Genomic DNA, 22994 nt, shown 5'->3' with positions numbered 1-22994 from the left:
ATGATTCAGGTATATAGCCAACGCTAAGGGAGAAATTGATTTTTTTTTAAAAGAGGTTTGAATACTTCTGGGGTCTGTTTGAGGAAATGGGTAGATAAAGGAACTAGTACACAATGTTGATGAGTTTGAAGAGGAAATTAGTGAAATTAACTCATTTATTAAATAACTTTGCTAATGTATTAAATGAGAATCTAGGATTATTTTTGTTATTTCCTATTAGCCTGGAGAGACAGGGTGCTGATCTAGAAGCAATAAGAACCTTTCTATAGCTAAGAAGGCTCTCCTTCCTTGCAATTTGGAATAATACCAATTTAGTTTGATGGCATTTATGCTCTAACTTTTGGGTGGTCTGTTTCAAGGTGCGTGTGATTGGTATACCAGGGTGCTTGTTTTTTATTTCTAATTATTTTTCTACATTATCTAGAATGTAGTAGATTCAGTCACCTGGTCGAGTTGTGTGGGGTCAGATGGTGAACCAATCGAGGTCAACAACTCTGGGAGATTTTCAATAAAACTATGTACTATAATTGACATGATTGTACATTTGACGTGGCAGCATGGTTAAGTGCATATATTACATATTTTAAATGAGATGAGGTAATGATGTTTTCTATATTTAATCCAAATGTCAGTATTAAATCAAGGATTTAACCCCTACTCAGTCTCAAATGGACACAAACACTGTTCTCAGATGGTCTTGTTTACTGCTTTATCTATAGAAACAAAAGTTTCAAGATGAACTATGCAAATTCATGTAAAAATTCATGAATACAGGGGTCTGTAAACACTAATTAAATGAGTCGAATTCATGTCCAGGTTGTATTTTATTGTGGCTATATATGTTATGTTAGTATAAAGAGCTTAAAATGAGTTGAATTCATGGCCAGGTTTTTGTGTGATTCCTAGAATATCATTATAAGTAACTTATTTTAACAGCAAAGGGAATGACTAAATCTGGAATGGATGTTCAAGGAGCACATATGGATTTGATGATCAGATGTCCACAAACTTTTGGCAATATAGTGTATTAGTAACGATGTAAGAAGAATGACTTGTAAGATAGACAACTGAACTGAATGAATTGTATAACACACAACTGCGCAAGTGCACCCTCCTTATCTTTTACCTCTGTGGGTGGGACCTTCAAGGGACTTCTTTTCTACCTTTAATACATTACCCAATTAAACTTCCCAATACTTCTTAGGTTGTCAAATAATAGTTCTATGGTCAACACATGGTTAGTGTTAAATTAACCAGAGCCTCATTTGCATGCAGAGCAACCAGGATGAGTCGAATTGGGTGGAAGACTTGCTTTGGTTCCACCAGTCACGAGTCAGAGACGTTGAATGGATCACGGGATTGGATTTCTATGAGAAAAGCGGCCGACCAATCCCTGAGATTCTGCGGCTAAAGACCCGCCCTACAGCTGCCATTCACCGGAAGCAGTGATTTCTTACATTATTTATATAGTCATGAAATAGCTCATGAAATATAGACTTTATTGATTAAAGGAACCAAAATACTCACCAGCTCCATGTGAGTCAGTGAACACAAGCTCAATGTGAGTTTATTGGTCATGCTTTCATAATCAGATTATTTTTCAAGTTTTTTATCATTATCTAATCATTTTCTGCTACCTGAGTGAATACCAACATGGCTTTCTGGCCCTTACTTGTAAAATATATATATATGTATGTGTATGTATATATATATATATATATACATATGTATGTATATGTATATGTATGTATGTGTATGTATATATATATATATATATATATATATATATATATATATATATATATATATATAAATAAACAAAACCACTGATATGGTCCAGCTGATATGTATTGTGTGTGATTTTTCATCATTGATCACTCATGATAAAACATCTTAATAAGCAACTAATGTACAAGTGTGTTTGAGGGTGTGGACTGGATTGCTGACTATAGGAAATGAAATCTGTCAAAATTCATATGAAGGAAGAGAGCTGAGTTTCATGGGTGATAACATGAGGAACTTTCTAAAACATTTTCCCACTAAAAAAATTGGGAGTTCTCTGTGTCAAACCAAAAATTTATGATGAAGAGGATATGCATACACACATAAACTTGTATTCAGGAAGTACAAATCTTTAGAGCATCCATTTAAGACCATCCACAGCAGTAGAGAGTCAAAAGTACAAAATCTCAGAAGAAGTCGAGCTGAATCGGGATGAATCAGGCAGGTACAGTGGGTGAAAGGAGCCACAGCAGTAGACTTACAATTGATGATAATTATTATTATTATTATTATTATTATTATTATTATCATTATCACCCAATGTGAACGGAAGTACTGACGGTGCTGTTTGGGGGTGCGGCCAACCCGTTCCAGTATCACCCGCTTCAGGTATGGGTACTCCAATAGGTTCACCTGGGCTTTGAGCAGGGTCTGGAGGTGCCACTCCTGGTCTTGGCGTAGCTGGAGGAGGGCCTAATGCTGGGGCTTGTAGAGGCTGGTAAGGGACCTGACAATCTCTACCAGTGGTGAGTACTCCATGACGGCGCTCTTTCCTCAATCCTGGGTTTCGGCACCAGTGTAACCCTTCCCAGGTTCAAGTAGGGAATGAGGAAGCTGGAGGCAGGCTTAGAAAACTCAAGACACTTTATTCTTTATCGTTTACTTTCAGTTTTCAGCAGTTTTATTTTCTAAGCACACACGCACTCACACTCGGCTCTGGGCTGGTTGGCTCTATCTTTCTTTCTGGCTTGTGATGGGAGAGTCTGAAGGCACAAAAAAGACACACACAAGTAAACTCAGGCTAATAACACACAGGTGAGAATCATTCTCTCTGTTCTTATGACATGAGCCCAGCAGAGTGCAAGCGTGGCTAGTGTAGCTGCCAAGGTCAGGGCTCAAACTCAAACTTGGCAGTGTAAGAGTAGATACTCAGTCCGTAAGTCACAGGAGAGGTGAAGCAGGGCTGGGCATTACGGAGTCCAGGCAGGCAGGCAGGCAAATGGGGTGAGAGGTGAACTGCACGGTAGCCGGAACGATCTTGCAATGAGTGACTGGAGAACTGGGGATTTTATCTGCTGCAGTCTGATAAGGAGATGAGGAGTGTGAGGTGTGTTCGCTGATTCAATCAGGAAGAGGCGCAGAGGGGAGCTCCATGCCCAGGGACACACACGAACACACACACATACACAGGAAGCAAGGGAGAGACAAACACAAGAACCACAAGGAACGGGGAAAAGAGGAAAACACAAGGGAATGGGGAAACGAAAAGGATCCTTGGCCTGGCCCATGACAAAATTATGAAGAACAATTGAAAATTTCTCTCGCCTTTAATTCCAGATTTTTCTCAGTACTGATTTTGGAAGCAAAGAATCTCCACAGCTCAGGATCTATAACAAACAAGATTAATGGATGGGATGGAACTTGGAAACTTTAAGCTGTAGATCTTGAGCTGTCTCGACAGATGGACTGCATTTGGGGTCATTTTTTTGCACTAAACTATTCCACTAAACTTAGACATGTTGTGCTGTGAGGATTGTTGTCAAAATGGTGTTATTGTAAAACATTATTGAACATTATTAAAGCAACTTGCTTTCATAATTTTGGTCTGCAGTCAAAACTGGGCATGTCCTCATTCTAACCCTCCAACTCTTTATGTAGACAATGACAATACATGGAAATTACTGTGAAATTCATCAATGCATAGAATATACAAAATAAATGCAATATTTCATGCTGCCTTGTTACACATTTTGCTCATACACACAGTGCACCAACAATCTAGAAAATATTACCATTAAATATTTGTCAAACTCCCTCAATTAACATTATTTATTTATTTATTTATTCATTCATTTATTATTTTGCCAGTATTTCTACATTATTTTAACAATTGGTTTATGAATGTATTATTTTTCTGATTATGCTAATGTACACTGCCTGGCCAAAAAAAAAGTTGCACAATCTAATATTTTGTTGCACTGCATTTAGCTTTGATTATGGCATGCATTCGTCCTTCACAACATTTATTTCCATCTAGAGTTGCATTAATTTTTGGCTGAGATCTTGCATTGAGGACAGGAGAGTCTAACCACTCTGTAAAGTCTTCTCCAGCACATCTCAAAGACTTTCAGTGGGGTTAAAGTCAGGACTCATGGAGAATTGGTGGCCAATTCATGTGTGAAAATGATTCCTCATGCTCCCTGAATGACTCTTTCACAATTTAAGCCTAATGAATCTTAGCATTTTCATCCTGGAATATGCCTGTGCCATCAGGGAAGAAAAAGTCCATTGACGGGATAACCTGGTCATTCAGTACATTCAGGTGCTCAGCTGACTTCATTTTACTGCCACATAATGAGGCTGAGCCTCGACCTGACCAGCTGATGCAACCTCAGATCATAACACTGCCTCCAGAGGCTTGTACAGTAGGCACTATGCGTGAGAGGTGAATCACTTCATGCATTTCCCTTCTTACCCTGACACTCCCATTGCTTTGGAATAGGGTAAATCTGATTTTATCAGACCACATGACCTTTTTCCATTGCTCCACAGTCCAGTCTTTATGCTCCCTAGCAAATTGAAGTTATTTTTTTCCGATTAGTCTCACTAACAAATGGCTTTCTTGTGGCCACACAGCTGTGTAGTCCCAATCCTCTAAGTTCTCATCACATTGTGCTTGTGGAAATGCTCTTACTTTCACTATTAAACATAGCTGTGAGTTCTCCTGTCGATTTTTTTTACGATGTGACATCACCAAGCGTTTCAAAGATCTCCCATCACGACCATTCAAGATTTTTTCGACTACCGACTACATTTCTGCTGTAAAGTTGACGGTTCACCACTATCCTTCCAGGCTGTAATAAGGCACTGGACATTTCATAACCCAGTTCCAGTGATTTCAGCAATCTCCTTAGTTGTTTTCTTTGCTTGATGCAGGCCAACAATTTTCCCCTACGGTAACATCTTTTCCACAACCACAGGATACGTAATCTGCCATGGTTGCTTAAGAAATGGGAAGCTACACACTGCATCAGTTAAGGTTAAAAGAATTGTTGCCAGCTGAAACATATTAATCACTGCAGTAATGATCCAATCCTAGGCTCGTAAGTATTTACTTACTTAAACCCAAACAGCAACCTTTTTTTGGCCAGGCAGTGTACTATTTTTACTACTATATACTGAAAAATATGCATATAAGATGATGTTTTGGTTCACCTTTTATATCTCTGTATTTATTACTGAACTCAAAGCTTCCAGGGAAACTTTTTCACCTGAAACTTCATTATCTGTGTGAAGTTGGGCGTGAACACAAGCCTGCATTTCTACATCCATGTTCTGAGGAGTTTAATTCTTTACACCATGTTCTCTTTCTGCATGCCAACTATTGCTTCATTTTCTATCTAACATTCTATCTAACACTGTGTCCTCATATTTCAAACCCGTTCTCCTTTCGCCTCATCACCTCATCCAAGAACACTATTTAGACGGCAAATCCACTACACCATCTACTTCATTCAAAGGACAACATTTATACTCCAAACACCCATTTATGATTTATTTACAGAGCTGCTGCTCCATATAGCCCACACAGACCACATGCTGTGCACAGGGCAGTATATCTCTCCTGGCCTTGCCAAAAGTGAGCATTTGATTAATAATAATAAAAAAAAAATTATATTAACTTGTACATTCATTGCTCATGTTTCTTGTCATGACTCTTCTCTGTTGTTATGAAAAGAAAATCTTCCTGGAAAATAATACAGGCATTATAATGAAATGAAAATGATAGTATGTCCAGTGAACTTTTCTGATCTTTCTGGAATGCAACAATTTTTTTCCACTGCTTGACAAATCTCTGACTCTTGCCCAGTTCAATCAGCTATCCAGACAGAATCTTTCTGAGCCAGAACAGCCCCTGTCTCTTTTCACACAATGGAAGTCATGAGTGAACCAGAGAACCATGGATGTTGCGCAAGTTGTTCTCTCTGTGGAAGAAAAGAAACATTGCAGACGTGGAAGATTTACCGGTCAAGGACATTTTTGTGCCACATGCATGATATTAGATGAGCAAATCCTATTACTCATATGATTGAGAGTAAGAAAATTACACTACCCGTTTAGCCTGGCGTTTGGCCCACAGAATATTTTCCAGCACTCGACTCTGGGGCCACAAGGAAATTCATGGATGAGAAAGTAGTTGAAATGTTGTATATCCTCCTTGTTCCCTTCAAAAGCTCAGTGACCATACAGCCACTAGAAGGATTGGTGCTAGGAGGAGGCAAAGTCACACAGCGCACTGTCCCTCTATAAATGCACCATGGGGTCTACACTATGTCATCTAAGATCATCAAGTCACCTCAAAATTCTGTCAGCTTGGGCTTTCATTGGCTGACCACGCACAACCCCACTGTATCAAGGAAAGAAGGTGAGCTCACTACTGTATCGTGGAAAGAAGGTGAGCTCACTACTGTATCGTGGAAAGAAGGTGAGCTCACTTTGTTTTAAAACTCATTCCACCCAGATTGAGAGTCCTGAGGTAGCTAAAGAGGTGGAAATTCCTGAACCCTAAGGTAACCTTGCTGAATATTTTAGTAAAGCTAAAGACTCAAAATTGCTGCATCTGCCCTTCCTCATCACCCGTTGCTGCAGGCTTCTTTTTGTAAATGAAACAGTGTATGTGTCATGTACTACCTGGCAGACTACTGCCCATAAGAAAGATCCTGAGTACCAGCTAAAGACATCCTCAACCACTAACACATTACAGACTTTCACAGAAAAGGTCCAACACCTATGGGAAGATCCAAGATGGCAGCGCAGTAGCCTGCAGTGAGCACTTTGGGTCCATAAATATGGTGCATGTTACATGTAGTCCATACCAGTTAGAAAACTTTTACCAGGGATGTGCATCAGAAACACTGGTGAACATTTCTATCAGTCATCGCCAACTTTTGCTGAACATTGGAAAACAAAGCACAGGAGAAATAAATGATGGACTGTGGGAAGAGCTACGTGACCTTGGGCTGCTATGCGAACCAGGCCCTGGGACCGAGGTATTGCCTGACGCCACCAGCTGGGATAGAGGGTGCCGGAAATGGTGTTCCAAGGAAACGGATATGCGGTAAGCGAGGTATCCGTGCAAAGCTAAAGGCTAACCCTAGCCAACTGGCTGTACCATCCAGTCTCCTCTCCAATGTTCTCACCCTCGACAATAAACTGGACTTCCTAAGACTACAGTTATCTACTCAGTGTGAACTCAGGGACTGCAGTGTTTTCGTTCTTACAGAAACATGGCTCAACAACAGCATTCTGGACGAAACTTTCAGTTAGCTGCGCTAACCGTGCATCACATGGACAGGATCGTGGCACTGTGTAATAAGACTCACAGTGGCAGTCTGTGTGTTTACACCAATAATGAATGGCGCAGGAAAGTTGTGGTCTTGAGCTACTGTTTGTTGCTGGTGGAGTTTATGACTGTATTGCTGGCCATACTACCTGCCCAGAGTGTATACCACCATGCTTATTGTTGCAGTGTACATTCCACCTGGTGCTAAGGCAAGGGAAGCACTAAGTGAACTCTACAGGGCTATCAGTAACCTATAGACAGTGCACCCTGATGGATTTTTCATTGTCGCTGGAGACTTTAACCATGCAAACCTGAAATTAGTGCTGCCAAAATTCTACCAGCAAGTTGATTTTGTGACCTGTGGTAAATACACTTTAGACTTTGTTTACACAAGTCTGCACCCCATCCCCACCTCAGCTGCTCAGACCACATATCCGTTACGCTCAGCATACAGACCACTTCTGAAACACGCCAAACCACTTCTGAAACAGGTGAGAACCTGGTCTGAGGGTGCCATCTCAGCATTTCAGGACTGTTTTAGCACAAAGACTGGAATATGTTCAGAGAGGCTGCTACATAAAATCGCATCACAGATTTGGAGCAATACACAACATCAGTGACCAGTGCATAGATGATGTGACTTCCTTCAAGACCATCACCACCTGTGCAAACCCGAAACACTGTTTACAGGTCTGATGACAAGGCAGCCTTCTGTACAGCAAGGGCCAATCTGGGCAATCCTGTCCTATCACAGAGGTGAAGCACAACTATGCAGAAAGAATCAATGGTCATTTCATAAACACTACGGACACACAACAAAGCATTCAGGCCATCACAGACTACAAAGCTACACCACTTGCCTGTGATAGTAATGCCTCTCTCCCAGTCGCACTGAACAATTTCTATGCATGGTTCAACGAAAAGTAGCTTGAAACCACAATGGCATTGCTGCACCATTCATTGTTTACATAAACACACAGACCACCACTGCGAGTCTTACCAGACAGTGCTGCTATCATATCCACTATATCCCCCTCTTTCTCAATCACCTGGACAAAAAGGACAATTGTGTAAGGATGCATAGACTTCAGTTGAGCATTCAACATGATCATCCCACAATAACTGATAGGAAAGCTGAGTCTTCTGGGTTTGAACACCTCCCCCTGCAACTGGATCCTGGCCTTTTTAACCAGGAGACCCCAGTCCAGGTCAAAAAGTCCATCCCACCGACCAAGTACTTTGTCTGTCTGCAGAGTTAATCCACAGAAAGCTGCTTGTCCTTACAACATACCTGGCCAGGTGTCCTTTTTGGGAATGTGCTAATCAGCTTGCAGATATCCTTACAGACATCTTCAATGTTTCCCTGAGCCAAGCAGTAATCCCTATTTGCTTCAAGACAACCACCATCATCCCTGTGCCAAAGAAATCGTATGTGTCCTGCCTGAATAATTATCGGCCCGTTGCAATCACACCTATTTTGAAGTGCTTTGAGTGTGCTGTTCATTAGTGTTTGTTAACTAACATTCAGTGTTTATTTGTGTGTGTGTGTCTGTGTGTATTTGTGTGTGTACTTATGTGTGTGTTTTCAGGTTGACTCTCATTACTGTCCCAGTTGTCTGGAGAGCATACCATCAGCCGAGGCAAAGCTCAAGAAGAACTGGTAAACTAATATTCAAACATTCATTCATTCATTCATTGTCGACTTCAGGAGGACCCAAGTGGACCACTCACCACTGCACATCAGTGGAACAACTGTAGAGAGAGTCAAAAGTTTCTTGGTGTGCAGAGGACCTCTCCTGGACTCTCAACACCACCTGCCTACCCAAGAAGGCCTGGCAGTGCCTCCACTTCCTGCGGAGCCTGAAGAGAGCCAATCTCCCCCCTCCCATCTTCATCTCCTTCTACAGAGGGACAATAGAGAGCGTCCTGAACAGCTGTCTCACTGTGTGGTACGGTAACTACACAGTTTCCGACCGGAAGACCCTTCAGCGAATTGTGAGGACAGCTGAAAAGGTCATCGGAGTCTCTTTACCCACCAACACCTCCACCACCAGTATTGCAAGGACCCCTTTCATTCCTTCATGGACTCTTTACTCTCCTGCCATCTGGCAGAAGGTACAGGAGCATCCGTGTCACCACCAGCAGACTCCAAAACAGTTTCTTCCCTGAGGCAGTCAGATAACTCAACACCCTGCTGCCTCCCAGCGCTCCCCTGGGCTAGTCAAACACCTGACCCGGTATGACTCAAACATTGCGCACTGCACTTTACAGTGCCACATTAGATACTTTATAGAACTCGGTTTTCCTGCCAATACTGCTGCTATACTTATTGCTGCTACACTACTCAATAGTTTACAGTTACAGCCCATGTTCTGTGTGTTTTTGTTCTGTGTATTTACTGTCCTGCACTCGTCTCACACTTGTCTATTTGCACTTTATGTAGTCTTATGTAATGTTATGTGTTGCACCACATTCTGGAGAAACGACATTTCATTCCAATGTATACAAGCTATATAGAGGAATGACAATAAAAACCCACTTGACTTAACTTTACCCCTTTGCAGCAGTAGTTTGGCTTTTGGGACCACTTGTTGGGTGGTGGGTGGGGGTTAATTCTGTCACATGGACAATTCACCACCATGCCCCCAGAGGGCACCCTCCTCCCCAAGTTCTAGAACACTAACTTGGTTTTTCTCATTTCCTGTTCTTGGCATATATACAAAGCAAATGCATATTCCACCTAACTGAAGCCTTGCCATTTGTACTGTCATTTTATTTATATTTATATATAATAAGTTCTGAGCCGTTGTCTGATTGCTATTTTGTGTATGACCTTGCAGTGCTCTTTTTGTTGTGTCAAACTTTGGATTCCCCTTTGTTCTGATTATTTGGATTCTCTGGGATCTCTGTGCCATGAACTCTTTCCTGTTAATGTCTATGATTATTGGATCTGTCTTTTAGGTTGTTTGCTCTTAGGCTTTAGGTGTTTGGCCATTGTTTACTCCTGTTTACTCCTATCACTCAGGCCTAATAGTACATAAAGTTAAATAGTTTCCTTTAGCCATTCGTTTTTTCTAAAAAGTCTGATTTTATTTTCAGAGCCGGTTATTGGTTATTGTTAATCGATAGAATAGATAATATGATAAAATGATCCCATCTTTTCCAACATCTTTTAGTTGTTTTCCCTGTGCCTTCCCTGTTCAAATCCTCACATCTCACCTTGCTGTTGCCCTTTGCATAGTTCCTATTTTACTGGGAAATGGGAAAATTAAAAAGAAAAAGGGATTTTACTCTTTGTTGTATATGAAACTATCCGTGTTTGGTTTTTTTTAGAAATAAAATGGAAAGAAAAAAATGTGATTTTTGTTTTCTTTTTTTTTAAGTGATATGGATTGAATGGATGATACACAGATTTGTGAAGTTCCAGTGTAAAACTAAAGTAGCAAACTTCGGACACTACACTCAAGAGTAAAGGAACATTGTGAACATTTTTACTTGAGCCTGCTTTTCCTCATCCAAATAATGAAGTATAAATTTTGTTTATTCTTGTGTATAAACTAATATGTTTGGTGTGGGTAATGGGACATCTGACGATGATGACATAAAGATTCCATGCTTATTTAATAGTATGAACATGGGCTAAGACTAGGTGGCGGTAATGCACTGATGTTAGCGTTTCACCTGTTTGCTGCGTAAAAGAAAACAGAAACTGAGCACACTGCACTATATGCAGGCAGGCAGGGACGTAATAAGCCGAAACATTAACGCGTTAACACATGCTCATAGTCCTGCATGACTATGCTCTCGTGTATAAATGTGTCACAGGTCTTATCTTTAATCTTGGACTCTTGCCCATAAAGCTACAATTATGATGTACATCTTCTTTCATTTCTTTACCTTTTTAATACATGATGGATAAACGGCAAAACTACTGTTGTGCTCCAAAATATATGACAAAGCCCAGATCTTTTTCTTCATTGTCATCTGTATGATCTAACATATGCAAATTGCTTGATGGATGTGCTGGCACATTTAGAAACAATGTGTTTTTATTGGAGTTACAACTTTTTAGGCTTTATAGTAAGGTTATGTTGAAATGAGCCTGTGCTTTGTCCAACAATCGAAGCATCCTCTGCGATGCTTCATGACACCTATAAATAATTCTTCATTGAGGAAGTTGTAACCACTGATGCTTTTAAACTAGTTACTAAACTAGTTTAACTTTAAGCTAGTAACTTTAAACAGGTATGGGGAAGCATGGACTTCACCAGTAAACACCCCATAGCATTTCTCCAAGTTGGGTGTTCATTGGCAGGACAGAACAGGTAACTAACATTTATAGAAAGAATCTGTGCTCCTTTGGCAATACAACCACACCTATGGCTCAAATCAGTCCCTGTTTCACTATTCACTATATACTGTACTATATAGAGCACTGTATATATGGAGACTAGTGAGTGCTCTGGAAATACATCATTATGTGTTACACAATTACACAAACAATTTGGCTAAACATGTTGGTATTCATGTTTTTTATTTATATTTATATATAATCATTTTTGGTAGTTAATGAATACAGGACATTGCATAAGTATTCACCCCCTTGAACTTTTCCATATTTTGCAGTGTTATAACCTGTAGCCAAAATGAATTTAATTAGGGTTAAATGTCATGAACCTACACAAAAAAGCCTGTAATATCGAAATGGGAGGGAAAATGTAGAAGATTGTTTAAGTATTCATCACCATTGATGTGATACCCCTAAATTAGGTCTGGAGCAACCATTTACCATGGGAAATCACATAATCAATTGAACAAAGTTGAGCAATTAAAGAGTTACTATAAATACACCTGTTCCAGAAAGGCTCCAGAGTTTGTTAGAAAACATACCTAAACAAACAACTTTGTGAATATCAAGAAACTATCAAAACTAATCCAGGACAAAGCTCTGGAAAAGTATAAATAAGAGTTGGTTAAAAAAAAAAGAAAGAAAGAAAGAAAGAAAGAATTGTACATACATCCCTGAGAGCACCATTTAATCCATTATTTAAAAAATGGAAAGAATATTGCACAAAACCTAATTCTGACTAGAGGAGACGTTCCACCAAATGTCACTGACTGGGTAAAGAGGTCATTACTCAGAAGCAACAAAGAGGCCAAAGGTAACGCACAGCATGATGCTACCACCACCATCCTGTTTTCAGGATGATGAGCAGTGTTTTTTTCTGAGAAAAAAAGTGCATTGTGCCAAGGCTAAATGTTCAATTATCCTCTCGTCAGACCAGAGAACCTTTTTCTACATGGAACATGAGAACTTGCAACATGTCTTCTAGCAAACTCCAAATTTGGCTCGCCACTGTTCCATAAAGCCCGGCTTTTAACAGCTATTCCCTGAGCTTCTCTGCACCGTGGATCTGTCCAGCTGCTTCAGAGTTACCCTTGGCTGTATGGTTGCTTCTCTGACTAATGCCATCTGTAGCCAGTCATGAGACTGCACAGAATGCATTTTATGCATTTTCTTCCAGGAACAGGTGTGTTTACAGTGAAATCATGTGACACTTTAACTGCACACAGGTCAACTCCATTTAACTAATTATGTCACTTTTTATTGCCACAGGTCGCATCACAAGTAATTTAGGAGTTTCAATCATGACGTTTATGTTTTTATTAGAAACTGATTTTCCAGTCTATATTTACTTTTTATAATACAACCAATAATAATAATATAATAATAAAAAATAATTTAGGTTTAAGTCTAGAGTCAGGTTTACATAATATTACTTGTTTAAAATATACAACATTTCAATTACACAATATATAATTTGATGCTGCTCAGATGGTGAAACAGCTCTATAAATAGCTTGGTGCTTGGACTGAATTCTGCCTTTGTTCGAAAGAAGTGAGTGAAATGTGAACAAAAGGCTGTATTTAAAGATTCTTTGAGATTCCAAACAGATTTGACAAGAAACACTACACCGCACATGTAAATAGCTACAGGATGCAATATTTAGCTTAAGGCTTTCCAAGTGAATAAATGTAAATACGATTATAATACGATTAAAATGCAGTTGGTGATTCCATACTAAAACAACAGAGGGCAAAAAACTATTCAATAATAATTCTAGAAAGTCATGGGAAAAAGAAAGTACACCCTCCTTCAATACTATGTTTTTAGTTATCAGGGCCTAAATAACAATTGTATGGTCCTCAACAAATTCTTTAAGCAAACACATAGCCTCAGGTGAAAACAAAAAACACAACAGATTTCAATGTGTAGTCATTTTTTCCCAGAAAAGTACACCACATTCAAAACCAGGTGGGAATAAATAAGTACACCCTTCCTACTTCCTGAGTTATTAAGAGAGTAATCAGCAGCCAGGTGTTACTAAGGAAATGCACAGCATTAGTTAATCATCAAGACGACTACCTCTAGAAAAACAGAACTTTTGGCAGATTGGTGTTCTGAAGCACTCAGGTGTGTGTCTACATCATGCCAAGAAGAGAGGACATTTGTTTATTTGTTTGCTTATAGATGTTAGTGAGGACCACACAATTGTTATTTAGCCTCCGATGAATAAAAACCTAGAATTCAAGTAGGGTGTACTTTCTTTTTCCCCATGCCCGCATGTATCTTGCTCAGTTGATATAAAATGCAGTATAATTGATATAATTGTTATAAAATGTATCATGCTAAGTTGATACTTTTCAGTTTCTCACAAACACTTTAATGATAGAAAATGTGAAGTGACATTCTGGTAAAACAAACCAAAACACACTCCCATACACTGCAAAACAAAATCTCACTGCAATTCTGAAGCAGCTTCACTGATATCTGGTTTCAGTCCTTACCAGAATATAAAATTACATCACACTCATTAATACAATATTTTATGACAGCAAAATTGGCATTGTACTTCAATGCATGGCAATGAGGGTATTAAAAAATAAGAAGGAAAAGTAGGGGGTTTACTGTAAAATGAAGCTTTGTTAGAGATGACTGAAGAAGAAGAAGAAATGAGTTTAAAGGTGTTTCCTTAATGGAGGCTCAGATTTGGATTTCCTAACCAGCAGGCCTAAATATGTTAACACACAGGGCATTGTTATTGTCACCACTACCCTACATCTGTTACACCCGTGACTGCCTCAGTAAGCATGGCACAATCACCATCAATTACTTTGCTGGAGGCGTAAACAATAGTCTGCTTCAATTCCAACAATGTGACATCTTAATAATGTGAATGATGCACAGACAATAGTTTCACCCTCAGTGTTACGTAAACCAAGGAGGTACAGTAATTGTTGATTTTAGGACTGTGATTTGTGGGCATACCAAGGGCACACACACACCTATGAATTGATGAGTGCATCATGGGAACAAATGACTAAAAATAGATGATATCACTTTATGAGATGATGTCACTTGACAAGATTCCACCTCATACTCAGACCACACACACCCTTTTCCTTTCATATTTCATTTTCTACCCTGTTCCTACTATCTGGGTTTATCTTCAAGGTTCTGCAAGGCAAATCACAGGTCTATATTAATGCACTTGTTCTAATAATCTTTTCTATAGTAACAACTTACATAGGGACTTGTGGCAGACGTTCCACATCAACAGATTTAGAAATGTCTGTAGCCGTTCTGTGAGGAGATGTTTGGTTAGCATTTTGGAAGGAGACTCCAGTGTCAGCACTTTGTAACAGTCACAGGTGAAGCTCTAACTATATGTTTTAGACACAGGAAACTCTTACTCTCTATAGGCTTTCTACATGTAAAATGATTTTGTTTTGTTTTTTGTCTTAGTCACATCAACATAGATTAAAAACAAGAGACATTTACATTGGACTGTGTATGCATACCAACCAGCCATCTATGCTGAACAGCTGATTTTAGTTTCATTGACCTTAAGGTAGAATCTGATTTCACAGACATGCATAAATTAAAAAAAAAAAAAATGAATACACTAACCTCAGCCCCAACCCTAACCTTAAACTTTGTTTGTCTTTATATGATTCTTGTGAATGGTTGCAAATTGTGAAACCACGTTTGAAAAATAAAATTCAATTTCCATTAAAGTTTTTTTTTACTTTAAATTATTTTAAAATTCTACCCAAATATAATTTTGACTAGCTGCTACTACTTTTAAGTGAGTAAGTCCATGGTTCTTAAAGTGGAGTTTAGGGACCTTCAGGGTTCTCTTAAATATTGTCAGGGGGTCTGCAATTTTTTTAAATTTTGGAAATCAAAATCCACCATTATCCACTATTAAGCCATTATTTATTATTTAGTTATCATTATTAGTCTGTCCAACTCTTCACTTGAATTGGTGAACTAAATCCATACCAAATTAGCAATAACTCTAATAAATAACCAATATATTATTGCACACATTTAAATAATGAGCCTAATATTTGAATAGTTGGGTTATGTTCGAACCACTACCATGGACTGAATATTCTGGATAAAGCTTGCGTACTGTGAACTTTGAGCTTTTAAAACCTTCCCTGTTTTTTCCCCCCCTGACTGAGTCGTCAGTTTAACAGTCATTACACTGACAACTCAGCTTTCCTGTCAGTTGTGGTATTATCTTTCCTCTAATTCATATTTCACTAGATTTACCTCGTTCTCTGTGCTGCATACATGACTGCCCCCTCATTCATAAGGGAAATTTCTGCAGAGCTGACATTTGAAATGGCTTTCTATGCAATAATTGAATTTGTTATTCAGCTAATGTGTGTGTGTGTGTGCTCAGATTGGTTTCTGTGGTAAAATCGCATTACCTAAAAAGGTTGCAGTTATTCCTCAAGATGAACACAAACACAGCATCAGTCACTCTATTTCTCATGAGGGAAACAGCTTTTCTTTCATTACTCAGGGCCAGTCTAGCTGGCACTCAGTGGGCACTGTATTCTACTGTGAAATGGAGATGTATTAAGGAAGCATAATGGTGTTCTTTGTACTGTGGTATTAGGTACTGTGCTGTGTGATTACTGTAAAGAGTTTGAGTCGTTCCTGAAACTAAAACTGCTCATTACTTATACTATCTCAGCCATGTTTAGTGTGTGTGTGTGTGTGTGTGTGTGTGTGTGTGTGAGTGAGTGAAGACCCTGCACTCCTGTATACTTCACTGTGATCCTGGAGACTTGCTATTTTATCTTGCCACTTGCTGCGAAAGCTAGTCGTGATATTAGGTGTGAGGGCTAAAATGAAATATGTATCAATAGCTTGACAATGTAAGCAATGCATTATATCATGAGGTATGGAATTATAAGAATGATGGGGCCAAACATTACAAACACACACACTTAAAGACAAAGAGACACATGAAGCCAGCCAACCATTATCTTTTCATTCCAGTGCTTGTGCTGCGCCAGAGGAACACTCAGAGGAAAGTGCTGTCTGCCCTCTTCTGCATACAGGAGCTCACATTCTCCCATGATTGGCTAGTGTCAGTGTGACTGACAGGAGAGAAAGAATATGCCATCCCTTCCACCAAGAGAGCACAACCCATGGTTGTTGCATTGTTGGTATTCAAACTTGCAGTTTCATGAGGATAGGGCAAATACTTTTCTTTTGCATCACTCTGTGTGTTTTCCAGTAAACAGGAAATCCTTTCAGTCAAACCAAAAACCATTTTTGCTCTATCATCTGACGTTTTGTGTTATTTCCACTTTGATTGAACAATGTGTGTTTAATGTATCTATATTTACTTTGGTCTTCAAAGGCATCTTCAGTGGAAAAAAGGATGATAACGTAAATAATTCACATTGTTTGCCTTCATTACCCCATGACTGTATTTCATTTTCATCTTCATTTTCAAAACTGCTGAAAAATATCAGCCCAAATGGAGATCAAATCTAGGATCGTCACATGACTGCTAGATAGATAAACCTTTAGTTGTTAGGTAATCTGATATGGATTCCAGAAATAAAATTGTACACTGATGTCTTTATCTTTGAAAGACCACTGACTCGGTGTGTGTGTGTGTGTGTGTGGAAGGAAAGATAGTAAAAATTGATTTGATGTGATGTGAAGTCAACAGCAAAATAGGATGCTAGAGTAGCCAAAAATCCTACTGTTACATTAAAAAAAAAAGTAAAAGTCATCATGACGGTAATTATTTGAGTCAGAGTAACAAAGAATGACTCATGTAGCTCGTTAGGCAGGATCACATTTACATTTCAGAATGAGCGAAGCATAACAGATCCGTGTTTTCCTTGTCCGTGGGTGTTAGGGCTAAAAGACAATTTGTTATATTGTTTTTATTTCTGACTGTCTTGAGGGAAAACATTCAGCATGCCCCCAGTGACACACTGTAACTTGTAATTTACTGAGTTTTTTCTACAAACATATTCACTCACTTTCAGTAATCGGAGGGTTTTTCCGGAGCTTATCCTGGGAGCACTGGGCTTAATGAGATTACTGCAATCATGGAATGACGCATAAAGACATCCTGGACTCACTGGCATTGTGTCATGGATACTATTATTCCGCATCATTCATAAGCAACTTGAATAGACTTTTTGACCTGTTCCCACCAAATAATTAACTGAAGGACACATATTAATTATGATGTTCCCATACGCTAATAATTTCTGGCCAGAATATATATTCTCATGGACTCTGTATATTATATAGTGGCCACAATATATTGTCTCATGGCCTCAATATATTAATTCATGACCCAAAAATGATATCTTGTGATCTATGATACTCAACTCATCCTCTCCTCTCCTTCCCTCCCTCAGACACTCGGCATGTCTGGCAGACATCTCATCATGGATGACAGCTCATCAGCTGCAGGTTAATCCCTGCAAAACTGAACTGCTGTTCATCCCAGCTGATTCATTCCCATCTCAGGATATTGCAATCTCCCTAGACAATTCTCTGACCTCGCCTTCGTTTACTGCACACAACCTTGGGGTAACCATGGCCATCAACTGTCCTTCTCCTCTCACATTGCTAATCTGACACGCTCATGTCGATTTCTCCTTTATAACATCAGAAGAATTCGTCCATTTCTTTCCTCACAGGCCACACAGGTGCTTGTACAGTCCCTTGTCATTTCAAGACTGGACTACTGCAACTCACTCCGGGCAGGTCTGCCTCTGAATGCCATTCGTCCTCTGCAACTGATCCAGAATGCAGCTGCACGACTGGTTTTCACCCTTCCTAAATTTTCCCACACCACCCCATTGCTACGCTCTCTCCACTGGCTTCCTGTAGCTGCCTGCATTAGATTTAAAACACTGATACTTGCCTACAAAGCCAAAAATGGACCAAAACCCACTTATCTCAAAGCACTTATCACACCTCGCACGGCACCACACTCCCTCCGATCCTCTAGCACTGCTCGACTGGTCCCACCATCTCTCAGGGTACAAGGAAGGCAAGCATCGAGACTCTTCTCTGTTCTGGCACCAAGGTAGTGGAATGAACTTCCTCTAGATGTCCGAACAGCTGAGTCACTGGCAGTCTTCAAACAATGTCTAAAGACTTACCTTTTCATAAAGTACATAAGGTAGCACTTACAAAAAAAATAAAAAAAGAATGTATTGTCTGAGCGCTTGTCTATTACCTCCCCAGCAGAGTTTTGGACTGATGGTATTCCTAGTTTGTGACCTAGTGAGTCAGTATCAGAATGTATTTTTGATAGACTTCAAAGCACTTTTGTAAGTCGCTCTGGATAAGGGCGTCTGCCAAATGCCACAAATGTAAATGTAAATCTTGTGGTCCCAATATATTATCTTGTAGCCTCAATGTATTATCTCATGTCCTCAATATATTATTTTACGATGTAAATATATTATCTTGTGGTCTCAATATATAAATTTGTGACCTCAATATAATAATTCAAGACCAAAATGTATTATCTTGTAGCCTTAATATATTATCCTGTGGCCATGCTATATCTCATAATCGCAATATATATATTTTTTTCTCAAAATATTAAGTTATGGCCTTGACTTATTAGAAAATTACTAATTATTGATATAATTTATTTCTCTTTTTTTGTTTTTACCTAATGAATGTAGCACAGTACTACTCAGGTTTAGCACAGCCTCTAGTTCCATGGGTGCTCTGGAGCTTGAGCTCCCCCAGTATGGGCTTTTGCATGCATTTGTTAAATGCTATGCTTAGGACTACATCTGTTATCATAATACCAGTGATATGACCTGTCGTAGTGTTATATGTACCAGTGATATGACCTGTCGTAGTGCACAATATCAATGTTCTATACTACCAGTACACAAATTCTGCAATGGACTGGTGGCCCATTTGGGGTGTATTCCCACCTCAAACCCAGTGTTCCCAGTATAGACTCCTGATAAAGCAGTTACTGAAGGTGAATAGCTGCTGTCAACTTTAGAGTGACTTGCAATACTTGATGACTGATGTGACTAAGCATAAGGCTCAACCTCACCATAACTCTGCAGAGTTGTGAAATTAAAGAATCTCTGCTGAACGACACTGGCAGAAATTCCATCAAAATGTAACAAGGTAAATTCAGGTAAACAAGGCACATTTCCATGGTTTCAAAACTATGGCGTCACTGAGGTTAATCAGTGACTAAAAGTTTTTGTGGCAATTAATGTGTTTTAAAATGAGTGAGACACACATACCAATAGAATTAGACTACTGTGCCCACAGGAACCTGGATGGATGTATGGAGATGACTGATGATATTACACTTTACTCTGTGATGACATTGTCATTGTGTCATGGATACTATTATCCCACATCACCTGAAGCAAATTTAAGACTTTTTTACTGGCTCCCACCAAATAATTATCTGAAGGCCACAGATTAACTATAATGATTCCACAATATAACTTCTGGCCATGAGATACTTTGTTTGTGGCATCAAAATATTAACTTGTGGCCAGAATATATTATCTCATGGATATAGCAGAAATTCCATAAATACATGTACAGCTTTTGTGAAATGTTTGTTTTGTGGATCCTCTCATTTCATTAGGTAATTAGGTAGTGAAATGTACCTATATTGCTTCAGTGGCTGTTTTGTGATTTTTGTATTCTAAAAAAAGAGTGTTTTGTGTTTTAAAATATGGTGTCTAACTGGTGGTTGGTGTGTGTACATATCTGCTTTGTATGTGTGGGTTTCTGACTGGAAACTATTTGGCTATAAAAGTTTTAAGAAATTATAAATGTTTTTTCTTTTAAGTGTAAGATTTTCAGAATAATAGGTGTGATACTTAGATGTGTGTTTGTAATTGTTGGAAATCTGTGTAACCAACTGTAATAGATGGTAATAGATAATCTGAGGCAGTGTACAACTTTGGCAAACCAATTTACTGAGTTGGTGTACAGTTTGGTTTGGGAAGCAGCCAGCATCAGGAGGTGAAGTAGTCTTTATCAGTCCTTTTGGCTCCAGATAGTTATTTGCATCTGAACCAGTCAATGATGCACCCCGTGCTGATATGGGCCTGAAGTGTTTATTACACAAATAAAATAGAGCCAGGTGGTTTTGCAACATACAGACGTCAGAGATTGCGAAGAACAAAAATAGTTTTGGGCTCATGCACAAGCATTTGGGCCAAAGATATAATTTCTAGATTGCATTAGCCAAGAGCTATCAATGAAACCTTGCTGAGTGATCTGTCTAAATAGAAATATAAGCCTTTAACACTATAATTTTTGTACAAGGGCTTGGATTGTTGTTGGAATGTTTTGGTAATATGAGCACCCCAATGAATTTCATATATTGGTGTCTATGTCTTTGAGCACAATCACAGGCACACAGAGAGTACAATATTAATCTCATATCTACACCTGTATAAACCCCAAGCATGATAAGCACTTTTGGGGCTCACTTTCCATCAATATTGTTTATATTGTGGATTGAGATTACACAATTTTACATTAATGCCACTGTACTAATATTATTGACTGATGCTACAATTACCTTGGGGCAATTGGGTAATTCCAGTGACTCAGCTAGATTCTGAAAGCTGTTTACAGCAACAGAACCTGATCACGTGTAATATTACATGAGACAGCCAGCTGATGTGTAGGTGACTAGGCTGTCGTGTGCTAACAAACAAAGAGAAGTTTTAAACTGAAAGAAGTAACATCAGATGTTTTGGACTGTCTGACCCAAGCTGGGGATTTCATGAACACACACCCAGATATTCTAGGCATGTGAATGGGTTATTGTCTTGACAGAACACACCAGCTGTGTGTATGATATGAGTAATAAGGGTCAGGTCTACACACCCCTGTTAAAATGCCAGGCTTCTGTGATGTAAAAAAATGAGACCAAGATAAATCAATCAGAAATTTTTCCAACTTTAATGTGACCTATAACCTGTACAACTCAATTGAAAAACAAACTGAAATCTTTTAGGTTGGGCGAGTAAAAATAAAAAAACCAAATAATGTGGTTGCATAAATGTGCACACCCTTAAACTAGTACTTTGTTGAAGCACCTTTTGATTTTTATTACAGCACAGTCTTTTTGGGTATGAATCTATCAGCATGGCACATCTTGACTTGGCAATATTCGCCCACTCTTCATTGCAAAAACGCTCCAAATCTGTCAGATTGCGAGGGCATCTCCTGTGCATTGCCCTCTTCAGATCACCCCACAGATCAATCGGATTCAGGTCTGGGCTCTGGCTGGACCATTCCAAAACTTTAATCTTCTTCTGGTGAAGCCATGTGTATATATACACACACTCACTGTTCACTTTATTAGGGACACCTGTACACCTGCACATTCATGCAGTTATCTCTGGCAGCAGTGCAGTGCATAAAACCATGCAGATACAGGCTTCAGTTAATAATTCAGTTAGATAATAAGTGAGTGATAATATGATAATGAACTAGTGCTAAATCTTCTGGCATTTCGACTTAAGGCTCTGAGCAGATAGACTGGCCTGTCCTCCATTTTTGCTTTGGGTTGCGTTGGCTTGCTTTCTTTACCAGGGAGTAATACCTCTATAGAGAGTTATTATTCAGTTTGTTAATGTAGGAGCAACCCCAGACATTTCCTGCAGGTCTTGTTTAACTGATTAGTGTGAGGATAGCCAGTTTCACTATCAGATGCTATGAATATGAGTCACACGAATACGACATTTAACTACAATAAGAGACATGTGATATATTTATCCAGTATCTGTAGGAATTGTATTCTTTTAAATGTGCGTGTATGGAAGATTAGGATTAGGGCTATACCAAGCTACATGTGTGGGTGTGTGAAGGATTTAGTCATATAGTGACTAATGTGCACACACACATTCACACACTCATTCACACATAGAGCCAATTTATCATAGCTAATCAATTTAGCGGTGTGTCTTTGGACAGTGTCAGATAACCAGAGAACCTGGAGGAAACCCCCACAGACACATGGAGAACATGTGAAACTGCACAAACAGTAACCTGAGCTCAGAGTGGAACCAAGGGCCATGGACCTGTCAGGTAGCAAGTATTTAGGTGAACTATGCCAGCTTTTGTTCATGATAGTAGTTTTTGGGAAGTGTGGCTGTCTATGATATCCATGTGATATTGGTCACTGCAGCAGGAAGGTGAATAATTCATAGAATCATGATGAATAACATCAAAAATATAGAATCTGGAAAAGGATCAGAGAGCAAGCAAGGACTCTTGAATATCTAGCTA

General features: G+C 39.1%; 1 protein-coding gene across 2 annotated transcripts in view; it reads left to right on the top strand.

Annotated features, from left to right (window-relative positions):
- LOC113547134 (venom phosphodiesterase 1) overlaps positions 1 to 1688 on the top strand; it is a 47519-nt gene extending 45831 nt beyond the window's left edge. For both annotated transcript variants that reach the window (XM_026947366.3, XM_053237135.1), the window contains one exon: positions 1276 to 1688. In XM_026947366.3, the coding sequence (XP_026803167.2) occupies positions 1276 to 1449 (174 nt within the window). In that variant the 3' untranslated portion in view covers positions 1450 to 1688. The remainder of the gene's footprint in view (positions 1 to 1275) is intronic.
- Positions 1689 to 22994: the final 21306 nt, after the last annotated feature.

Source organism: Pangasianodon hypophthalmus, chromosome 9, assembly GCF_027358585.1.
Source record: "Pangasianodon hypophthalmus isolate fPanHyp1 chromosome 9, fPanHyp1.pri, whole genome shotgun sequence".
NCBI lineage: Eukaryota > Metazoa > Chordata > Actinopteri > Siluriformes > Pangasiidae > Pangasianodon > Pangasianodon hypophthalmus.
Note: the sequence above shows the minus strand (reverse complement) of the source record. Positions and strands in the feature narration are given on the sequence as shown.